Source organism: Rhododendron vialii, chromosome 5a, assembly GCF_030253575.1.
Source record: "Rhododendron vialii isolate Sample 1 chromosome 5a, ASM3025357v1".
Taxonomy (NCBI): domain Eukaryota; kingdom Viridiplantae; phylum Streptophyta; class Magnoliopsida; order Ericales; family Ericaceae; genus Rhododendron; species Rhododendron vialii.
Window position 1 is genome coordinate 15,086,886 of NC_080561.1, and position 12,204 is coordinate 15,099,089.

The following is a 12,204-nucleotide window of genomic DNA, read 5'->3' on the forward strand; positions in this document are numbered from 1 at the left end:
GACCAAACTACGATGCGGTCGCAGTATGTTCCACAGTAGGCGAACAATTGGATCCGGTCACAATAAGGTTTTAATTTTGTGACCAACTGCTAGTCACAAAAAGAGGGAAAATCTGGTCGCCAAATACAAGCTCTGGTCGTGAAAAGTGTCCATTAGACTTCAGAAAAACATGTTTTGGAGACTCAAAAGCGGGTCGCGGAATATATTTTCTGTTGTCGCAAAAATGATCCTTGGACTTCACATCTACCAGTTTTGACAACTAGAGAGTTTGGTCGCAAAAACACTTTTTTTTTTTTAAACAATGGATTGCATTGGTCACAAAATTAATTATGCTGCAAATTTTTTTTTAACAATGTATTGTGCTGATCATAAAATTAATTCTGCTGTAAATATCTTTTGTAACTACAACTAGCTTGTATTTCAAAAACATCAAGAACTAACTACGTAGTCACAAGATACACCATTAACAATAAAATCCTTGACAACATTAATAACCACATAATATATATGTTTCTCAAAAGCAACAGTCATCAACCATCCCCAAAAACTACAAATTCCACAACGTACTTGTTTTCCAATATGTGTTTAGTAACACCACATCCAAAACTATAAATACTAGGTAAAGTCCATGATAAAGTAACAAAAAGTGGACTTCATACTCCAAGCTGTAACTAAGTTTAAGTTAGTTCTGAACAGCTGCAAAAAGTGACTCCATGCTCCATTCTGCCAAAAAGTGATATCATAGTTCATCTGCAAAGTTCAAAACATGGTTAGAGTACAAAATGGTTAAAGTCAATTGGAGTTGCAAGGTAATAAAAGTAGCGAGCCACTTTTGAAGGAACCCAAATGCAGTAATAGTCCAATGTCATAATATTATCCACGAAATGCCATAAGTTCAATGTCATAATCTATGAAGCACGGATACTCTATTTTGGCCTCCGTATCATGTATCGTATCCGTATCGGATACCGATACTCACCGGATATGTATCCGATACGCTTTTTAAAGTATCATACTTTTAGAATTATTTTTTGGTATCCCGATACGTTTCGGATACGCGAGGATACTCTCGGATACGCTTCGGATACGTACTCGATTCAGACGAGCCAATAGAATTGGAAATACAAAGATAAAAGCAAGAAGCCAATACACAGATGCCTTCAAAATCCATTTGTCAAAGAAATGCCATACTCTATCTATGCCTTCTAATGTGTAATAGCATGGGTGCTTACAATTGAATCGTCTCCAATAATGCTGAATGAACAAGTTACCTCTAAGCACTTTTAAAACAAAACAAAAAAAAGAAAAAAAACTGTTTTACCAGTAGTGCACACAACGTCACAACCCCAGCAGCCATTCTCTTACTCAACAGCGCAATATGCACTTGTTTTCGAAAGTTAAGATAAGGTCTTTCCTTAAGCATGGTTGAGCTTTTCACAAGTTATTAACTATAGCCCAGACTAAAGCTTTTTGAACCTTGTAAGGGCTTTTGTAAACTCTACAAGCTTTTAATCCACTCACCAGACACCAGTTACTAACTTCTACTACCAAAAGTGAGCAATTATTTAATTTGTATGAGTTAGCAAACTTAAGGATATAATGGAACGCAAACCTACTGCCTTTGGATTAAAAGACCTAAAAAATACGATATTCATCACAGTAGACGACGTATCATAACCCATAGTGGCTGAACATCAACTAGAGAACGTTTGGGAGAAGTTTTGGCAAGGATTCAAAATTAGAGAGCCAATTACTACTGAAGTATAAGGATAACAGCAAGAAGCAAATAAGCAATTTCCTTCAGAATCCATTTGGTCAAATAAATGTCATACTCTTTATATGCCTTCTAATGTATTTGTGCTTATATTTGAACCATCTGCAATTATTCTGGATGAACAGGTTATCTTTAAGAACTTCTAAAAATGAAAAGCTGCCTGATAAGTAATGCATGCCAACCTGAGCAGCCAGTCAAATTACACATTAATCCCATACCAGATTGTGTCAGAGCATGAATTCTCCCACCCCATCTTCGACCATGGATAAGTATGTATCACTTCATTTTCAAAATCGCCGTTGTGTAAGTGAAACAGGGCACTAAAACATCATCAAATAAGTGGAAGTCCCAGCAACAAAAGGTTCCATCAACAACCGAGTCAAGAAGTAAAACATAACCCCCAAAAAGATGGAAATCGACAGCGCAGGCATAGCAGACACATAGCCAACAGGATAAGAGTGCACCCAAGTCCCGAAACAATCGCAAGCTACGTTGCCTATTAGGCTACACCCTAAAGGGTAAGAGGAAAGTATCCCCACTTGGAAACAATGGAACGCCAACTATTCAGCAGGTTAAAAGGACTCATACTCTCTTACAGACAACAGTGTTATACTATTCAGTGAACGACAACCAAACCAAACTTTCAGACCCAAAAAACTAATTCAAAACAACTAAAACTAGTTGAAAACGGTGAAGGTGAAATTCACCAGAATTAAGAAATACCTCCGGTACCAATATTCCAACTCAAAAGTCCATCAAATTGGCTGCTGAACACCCCCAGAATCCGCAAAATCTGCCAAGATAATGAGGATCTTTAGTTAGTACATTTTACATCCAACATTTAATGGGCAGAGGGAGGGAATTTGCATTTTGTAGTTTCCAAATCAAAGCAAAACAGTTGGATGGATCTAATCAGCACATTTCACGAAAAAAGAGCAAGATTACACCTCAATCTGAATGCACATGCATAAAATACTTAAGGTCTGGGCTAAAAGAGATAGTCAGCTAGTCTAGCCGTTAACTAAATCTAATAAACACCCTTAGAAACGTGACAGAAACTAAAGAAACTCAAAGTTACATCAATTCAATCCACAATACCATGAAATTGATGGGGTTGAGCTGCATACGATTTTGAAAGCAATGGAGGTGAGTTTGGTCCATGCACTACATCTTTTGGCTTTCGGGATGAGTTAATTGGGAATTGAATTCTTTTGGTAGGTAGACACACTCTTCTTTAGTTAAAAAATCCAAGCTTAATTCGTCCTTTCATTTTGAGGTTTCTTTTGGAAGATTGGTCTCAGTCAAGTAAGGCTAGTTTTGGTGTTTGTGTTTTTGTGGGTGGTTGGCATTCTAGATTATGGCCTTGCGAAAGTAGCGGACAAGATGATTAAGTATGTTATAGCCCCGGCATTGAAATGCCAATCTCATGTTTCTTTTGCTGAAGAAATGAATCAAGAGAATCGACATGTCTATGAGGCGATTTTGAGGATAGTTCCATCTTCTGATCCTACGGAGAATTTAACAAACATGCATTTGTTTCAAGGTTCGGTTGCTTGCTATCTTTCGCTTTTTACATACGAAGACACTAATAGCAGAGTACATCAAAAGAATTGCCTAGATATTTATGATTTGTGTTTTGAGACAGCAGTGTATGGGCTCTGAAGCAAGAACAACAATTGTTGATCAATTTTATTCATCCTGGTTCATATTAGAAATGTATTTCGTGAGGCTGTAATGTTGTATGTTGCCCCTGTCATATTGCGATATCTGTTACTCCGTAAAGTACTATGCAAAGATTCTGAGAAATCGGTTATGGCTATTCGGGTTAGGCCTGAATAAATTAGCTACGTGTTTGGTCCTCATGCCTTGTATGAGACGTTAGTATTGATATTTTACGAATATATCTTAGTCCTCACTCTTGTAGACTATGAAGCACAGAAACTTCAATATGGGAGTTGTACCCATAGCATGTCTGTATTGGACAACGATACACCTCTGTTACTCTCAAACATGTATGCAAGGAATATCGACTATACAAAAATCGATTTTCTAAATTTTTTGAAGTTTTGGATACTTTTTGGGTACTATTGTAGTATTGTTCACGTATCCAATACGTGAACAACATACTAAAATATAAAACTTCACTTCCTAAATACCTTTAAACACTTCAACAGAAGATAGAGGTATCTAAGGAGTTGCTTCGCTCTACAACCCAATCTATATGTATATAAGGAGGTATGTCATTCTTAAGTACCTAACGAGAAAAAATGAAAAAATAACGAGGCAGCGAGTGCCAAATATGCAGCCACAACAAACTAGTGGCCACTGACTCGTAGTGCCATGCAAACATTCAATGATAAGTAACACATGGTTTTGGATGCCTACCTCTTGACTATTGGAGTTGATATGCTCTAATGCTATTTGGTCTTTCCCCTAATCTATTTCTTATCCATTAACCAAAATGCAAAAAGGATAAAGACAGGAAAAAAGAAAAGTAAAGGTCATGTCCTGATTTTGAAACACCAAGTACTTGATACTCGTAACAAAAGTATAAGTCATGCTAAATGAAAAATTTGCTCCTAAAATTGGATTATTATACTAACAAAACTTCAACCATATGGCCACTGTGTTCACTCTCTTAACATGCATTTCAACAAACAGTTTATATGCGTCTTTGAAAGACCCACATCTATCTATACACAAAAAATCGAGATGGTCTCCACCAATTTCAGCCAAAAAAATAGATAAAGTTTCTTGTACCATCAACTACAACATCTATACACAATCAAAACCAATAGTTTAGCAAATCACGTGACAAACCGCATTTTAATGGCAGAAATAGAACACAAGCAGGACATCAATTTTGGAACACTTACATGCAAACCTGAAACCCTAAACCAAGAGACGGGATTCAAGGTTCAAAGGTGAACAATTGCAGAAATTTTGTAAACTCAAAACCCTAAATAGAGAGAGGGGATGCGAAGTTCAAATCCAGAACACAGATTTGAAGAAGAAATCGTGTGTACCTGCAACGGTGAGATCTCATGCAATGACCAGTGATGTTGAGCTAGGGCTTCGATCGATCACGTGAATTGAAGGGTTCGTTGACGTCATTGCTTGTGTGCTAAATCCACGGGAAGTGAAGCAAGAGATTTTAGGAGTCATCAAGAGAGAAGTCGTCGAAGTCAGGGCTTCTGTTTTTGGGGATTTTTGTTTGCAGAGATTTTAGGAGTGAAGCAAAAGAGACCGCGCGAGGGAGGGAAAAAGGGGAAAATAGGAGGGAAAAAGGAAAAGTAGGAGGGAGACGACATCGTTTAGGATGGGAGAAAAAATCGCGAGTGTTCGTGGTAATATTGCCGTCCATTGTCTAAACTAAAACTGGCATTTGCTCCAATAATGCCGTTTTTGAGTAATTTTTACCGGCATTTTATTACTAGTGCCGTTTAAAGTTAATATTTTTCAGCATTATTGTTAATGCCGAGAATAACTAGTATTACTGGCATTTTAGCACATGTCGATAATAAAAATGCCGTTAAAGCCACAATTTCTTGTAGTGAACACGACGGCGTTTTGGATTATGTTTTTTGGTGTTGAAATATTTAGTTTTATCCTTCTTTTAAGACTCTTCAATGAGAGGCCTAGAGCTAAAAATTAAATATGATTCTTGAGGATAAAATAATCAAAAAAAGATCTTTGCACTGGTTCAAACGGATTGAAAATCGAAACAATTAAGGCTTAACGAGAGCTCTAGAGCTAAAAATTAATTACAATCCTTTAAGATAAAATGATAAGAAAAATAAGATCTTTTCACCGGTTCAAGTCTTTACCCATATACAAATTAGTTGTTTTTTTAAGAAAATCTGACAAACATGCATGTTTCCAAAAAAGAAAAAAAGAAAAAAGACTAAATCTTGATCTGGACTCAAAAAAAATTCGCTTATTTTTGTTCCCTTTTTTCAATTATTTATTTGTGGAGGAATGAAAAATATATATATAATCAGCTTCCTGTAAAGAATCTCTTACATAGCTTAAGTAAGGACCTCATAGATCCCGATTGAATTTTAATGATCCGAACCGTTCAGTGTGACTAGAACGTGATTTTAAGGGTCCCCGCTTGAAATCAGCAAAAAATAAGACCGGAAAATGTTTGATCTGAGCAGTTTTCACTGAAAAGTTCAATAAAAAATTGCTCAAAACAAGCACTTTTTGATCATATTTTTTGTTAATTTCTCACGGAGCCTCTTAAAATCACGGTTTGCACCCATTAAACAGTTCAAATTATTAAAATTTGATCGGGACATATGAGTCCTTACCTAAGGTCCTTACTTAATGTTATTAATTACAAGAAGCTTGTGGGTTCTATGAGAAATCCCTTATTTTAATAAAATATGGAGCTCATAATCTTGATCAAATTTTGATGATTCGAACCGTTCAATATGATCAGAATGTGATTTTTAAGTGTCCTTAAGACAAATTAGCAAAAAATATACATGGGAAGTGTTTGATTTGAGCAATTTTTATTGAACGGTTCAATTAAAAACTGTTCAAAACAAGCACTTTTCGGTTATATTTTTTGCTTATTTCTTGCGAATACCCTTAAAATCACGTTCTGCATATATTGAACGCTTTGGATCATCAAAATTAGATCTAGAAATGGGAGATCCGTATTTTATTAAAATAATGGATCTCTTATAGAATCCGTGGTATATATATATATATATATATATATATATATATATATATATATATATATATATATAAGACACACACAGAGAGTCAGCTGCTTGTACGGAATCTCCTACTTAGTATAAGTGCGGATCTCATAGATTCCGATCAAATTTTGATGATCCAATCCATTCACTGTGATCATAATGTGATTTTAAAGGTGCTCGCGAGAAATCGGCAAAAAAATTGATTGAGGAGTGCTTCATCCGAGCAGTTTTCATTGAACGGTTCAATAAAAAACTGCTCAGATCAATCACTTTGCGGCCATATTTTTTGTTGATTTCTAACGAAAATCCTTAAAATCACATTCTAAATATATTGAACTGTTCGAATCATCAAAATTTGAATGGAAAATAGAGGATTGGATAAAAGGAGATTAAGAATATGAATAGATGGGACAAGTTGGATTCACAAAAATAATAGATAAGACTATATGTATATTGGAATTAATTATATTGTATTTGTTTAGGTGAGATAAATATGATGAGGGTAATTTTTGACCATTAGATGTGGAGATAAAGACGATGAGGGTATCCCCTTCATTAATTAGTTAAATGTAATACTAAATTGACAAATAGTTCAGACTTCGGGTTGGTATTGTGCAGTGAATATCATGCTGTACACTTTCAAGCCGTCGGATCGTGTATCCGACGGCTCGGATCTTATCTCAACAACCAACAATCGAGAACCGTTTATTGTCGAGATGAGATTCGAGCTGTCGGATGCACGATCCGACGACTTGGAGGTGTGAAGCACAGTGTTGCGTACGCCACTGCACAGCACCATAGTGAGGTGCACAGCACCGTGCTATGCACCTCCAAGCCATCGGATCGTGCATCCGATGGCTAGAATCTCATATTGGCAACCAACAATCGAGAGTCGTTCATTGCATATATGAGATCCGAGCTGTTGGATGCACGATCCAACGGCTTGAAGGTGCTTACCATGGTACTGTGCACATCACTGCACAACACCATGCCCTAATTGCAAAAAGTCCACTATTGTCCAATTGCCCTTACTTTCGTGTGCAAACATATATCGAACTACGGAGTTCGAAAAAAGAGGGTATATGTGAGTCCGCCCTAAATACCGTTGATAGACCTCACCTATCTTTTTCCCACCATCAAACATACCAATTAAGTATAACATACGGATTGAGACAAATTTTTTGCAAGAAAAGGGATTATCTTCATCCCCATAGTGCAAACAGACCATTTTCTTTGAGTTTTTTGGGCTCCTTTTCTCCAAGTCTAATGTGCATATCAAAACTATTCATTTGTACAACTCTTTGCAACCCTCAACCATGCCAAAAATCATGTTCCATAACACTTTCTTAAAAAAAAAGTATTTATTTCACATTTTTAAACTTAAAAATAATGTAAATGAATTTTTTTTTGTACCACTCAAAAGATCTTAATGAAATTTACCAAACCAGATTCATATTGTTAGAAAAATTATTTACATAAATAAATTATTTTTTAGTTCAAAATTATCTTCTTAAAAAATAAAGTATTTAAAATGGGTTCTGAAACACATGCTAAGTCACAAAACAAAAAAAATAATTAAGCCTCAAAAAGTTCTGCTATAGCATTTAGTGACTCACAATTGGTCACTAAATAATAAAGATTTTGTGACTAGAGCACCCTAGTCGCTTAAACATTTAATACAGAGATATAATGTAACCAGCTTCTTCTTGGTCGCAAAATAGTCACATGTTGGTCGCAATACTTATTCATTCAACTCTTTTACGTGACAAAATTCATTCTGGTCGTTAAATGAATTAGAGTTTGGTCGCTAAAAGTTTTCCCGCCAGCGGTAAAGTTTCGCGCCAAAGAATAGGAGACTCGCATTTACCGACCAACACATTGGGACGCTTGCGGGATCAACTTTCTTCTTTTCGCGACCAAGGAAGCTCTTGGTCGCAAGTACCATATCAAAAGAGACCCAAATTTTGTTAGTCGCTAAAAGTTGGTCGCAAAGAACACAATTTGTTGTAGTGAATTTGAAGGATAATTAATAATAGGAATAGAATCATTCTCGATGAGAATTAAGCAGTTTGGGACTTTGAGAAGACACTAGCTAGGTACGGGCTATGATGATGAGGAGGAGGAAGTGATCAGTAGGATTACTCAAATGGAGGAAATTGATGAAGAGCGCTAGCCATGTTGGCTTCGGATTAATATTTTCTGGTTTGAGGAGTTAGTTTTAGGGTGTTTTTTGTGGATGTTTTTTTTTTTAATGAGTGTTGTATCTTGGTTGGCATTTTGCTAATTTTGAGTTGTTATTCTCTTTGGGTCCTGGTGGCATTTGATAAATGGTGTGAGGGGTTGGAATTTTTTGTTTTCTCTTTGCCCATTGTAATGTCTCATGCTTATGATCATTTTCATTTTTGTAATTTGTTTTCAAAGATTAAAAAAAAAAAGAAAAGAACTCTGCAATAATGAACTTGTTATTGAGGAAATTTTGAATTCCTTACTTTAGGAATATTAAACTCATTATTAACATCTACTTTTAGCAGTTGCTAAATATATATAGTCTGTCTAAATATTGACAAGTAGGGTACTTATTTTACAATTAAGTTAATTTCAAAATATACCCACATGACATGGATCAGTTCAAATTTAGCCAGCTCAAATTGTATAGTTTGCATAAAAATGCACGCCCAATGAAATGTTGAATCGATCATTGCATTAATTGAAGCTCAAGGACATGGCTCCTCCACTAGAGCTAGAAAACATAACAAAAGAGTCCCTTTCCTTAATTCATCTAGCTAGATCATTCTATATAACCTTGGCTTCTTTTTGCATGCACTTTTTGGGACCTTGTCCAGCACATAACGAAAGAAGATCTAAAAAAGTATCTTAACAGCAGATGTAAAGATACCAATAAACTTTATCCAAAAAAAGAAAAAAGAAAAAGAAAAAGAAAAAACAAGCAGCCAACCCTACCATATAATGACAATTAATTAATACTCCATATATGATTTTAGTCTTCCTGGTTACTCATGGTTACCTAAAAAAAAGAAGATAAAAATAGGTAGGTAGCTTTTCTTTCAACAAATTAAGCATGCAAGAGAGTAATATATAATATGAGTACTTATAGGAAAACAAAACATACCCAGAATATTAGTTTCTGAAAAAACATTGAGAATATTTATTAGTACTAATTAATTAATGTGCTGCAAACATTACTGTATTGATCATTTTGGGACGGATATATATATATACACATGCATGGGGCTCACACAGTCACTCACAGTACTCCATGCATGAGAATATATGGAGTATAAAATTAATGCAGCTAGTATTATATATATATATAACAGTAGTGATCGATATTGATTTTAATTAATTAGATTCCAGCGAGATCATTAACCAACTTGGTTAAGCTAAAAGTAACCCCCATGGCCAACCACCCGCCAACCAAAACCCTAAGTGAAGGTTTGACCACCCGCGCCCTCCCCAACACCGCGCTCACACCTCCAAACCCTACCAGCGCTAAGCTCACAGCTGCCACCACCGCTCCCAACCTCACGTAATAATCCTCCTTAATGAACGCCGCAGCCAGCAGAGGAACAAACGCCCCCAATGCAAAAGCCCCCGCAGAGGCGATCGCTGCCTTGAACGGACTCGGCAATTTCCTCTTCCTCTTCTCAATTTCACTTGCACTTATAATTACATCTCCAGTGGTACCCCTAGTGACATCCATCTTAATCTGAGCCATTTCTATGTCATACTGGCAGTAAACAGACACGAATTCTCCAATAGCCATGCTACAAGCACCGGCGACAAGTCCGGCAATCCCAGCGAGCATTATGGTGTTGAGGTCCTTTTGGATGGCTCCGACTCCGACCATCAAAGACGCCGTTGAGAGCAAACCGTCGTTTGCTCCCAAAATGGTGGCTCTGAGCCACTGAGCTCGAGAAGAGTAATCGATTACCTCGATTTCGAGCCCAGCTGGTTCGGTTGTTTGTTGTTGTTCGATATCGTCGACGTTATAAGGAATTGTGGGTTTTGATGCTTGAAGGGAGGATTGAGATTCGGTGGGAGTTGCCATTGAAGAAAGAGGAGGAGAGAGAAAAGTTTGTTTAGGTGGAAATGGAATATATATACAGGTATCTGTACATAGGCTGTGGTGGATTCTTGTATGGATGGATAGTAGAGGAGTGTGGAGGACACAAGCCTAGTATGGGGTATATATAGAGAGAGCGAACGAAGGAAATGGCACTGTACTTTGAGAGATGTATTGGCTGCTGGCCAATTTGGCTTTGGAAAGCCAACTTATCCAATGCTTTTTGTCTCTCTCTCTATATATATATATATATATATATATATATATGCAGATATATTCACCGAGGAACATTACATCGATCGGAACCACATAGCTGGCTGGAGTCATTTGCAGCTAGCGGACTCCACCAAGTGAATATGGAGACATGAACCGAACTACCGAGTCGGATTACTCACTTATTGAAACCAATTAAACTCTAACTAGGTGACGACACCGCTACATATTTTTGTGTGCGGATTATCAGAAAAGTAGATGGGATTCCTAAAATATGTTTAGATAAATGGCTACTGGGTAGGTTGTAAGTGCACCGTACGTATAGATTTTGGCTTCGACAACGTTTAATGTGAAAACAAAAAGAAAATTATAGAAAAAGGTATTTAGAGAAATATATATGCGAACTAAATTTTGTTTGAAGTACTTGACCCAATTCGATGGCACCATGTTTTGTTATTTTTTGATAATTATATGAACACCTTTTGGATGAGTAGTTTTACTTTAATCATGCACATTTAAATATATGTGAGACCCATAATTAACTGCACTAATCACGTATGCGGTATGTGCAAACTGTACTGATCAGTGACAATGTTAATAAATAAATACAGTATATATCATGGGATCGAGCTAGCTAGGCACCTAAATTAGGTCTTATTAATGATGTTCTTTTTTAGGTGGGGTTGGGGATAGTGGAGTGGAGTGGTATCTGATGCGTTCACACCACCTCGTGAAAAGGGAAGATTATGTATGTCTGGATCGAGGCGAATATCCTGTTTCTAGTGCATGTAGGACAAGAATATATTTCTGCAGATCGAGAGCTTATACGTACAGACCAAAACTCCAAAGTTATTGGCCTGTTCATGGTGGTGGTGGGAATTTACATGAAGGTAGAGAATTTGGATCCATTACTTTTTTACATGTAAATATGACACGACTTGACTCGACAACACAAAAATTAAACGAAACGGATACGGGGATTGAACTCCTGTAACTCGAAAAGGACAAGGAATAACCGTCTAATTTTTTCCGTATTAACACATAACGCAAATGACACGACTTGATCGAACAAACACGACAAGAGATTATGCATATTATATTGAGACTAGTATGTCATAGTTTCGGGGGCTTTTTTGTTATTCGAGGTATAAGCCGTAAAAACAAGGAATAGTGTTTTGAGACTTTTCTTTTTTAGCTCAGCGAGATTTTGAGACTAAACGTCTAGTTGTGGCTTAAGAATTTTTTTGATGTCTCATGATTTGGCTATTATTGATTTTTTTTTTTTTTGATTTACTAATATTATGTGATTATGATAGCATTGGAAATGTATTCCTTTTTCGATATTGGATTAAATAGTTGTGCATATATTGTAGTAATATTTTTCTGTGTATGATTTTATATTACAGATGGAGTTTTAAGGG

General features: G+C 36.3%; 1 protein-coding gene and 1 long non-coding RNA gene across 2 annotated transcripts; both read right to left on the bottom strand.

Annotated features, from left to right (window-relative positions):
• Window positions 1–463: 463 nt before the first annotated feature.
• On the bottom strand, window positions 464–5,053 carry LOC131327002 (uncharacterized). Its single transcript, XR_009200151.1, has 3 exons — window positions 4,801–5,053; window positions 2,498–2,567; window positions 464–750 (listed from the first exon to the last, which is right to left on the bottom strand). It is a non-coding gene; the product is annotated as an uncharacterized LOC131327002 (long non-coding RNA).
• A 4,730-nt stretch (window positions 5,054–9,783) lies between these two features.
• Window positions 9,784–10,662, bottom strand: LOC131326687 (vacuolar iron transporter homolog 4-like). The gene has a single exon (XM_058359546.1). The coding sequence runs from the start codon at window positions 10,553–10,555 to the stop codon at window positions 9,851–9,853; it is 705 nt and encodes a 234-aa protein (XP_058215529.1). The 5' UTR covers window positions 10,556–10,662; the 3' UTR covers window positions 9,784–9,850.
• Window positions 10,663–12,204: the final 1,542 nt, after the last annotated feature.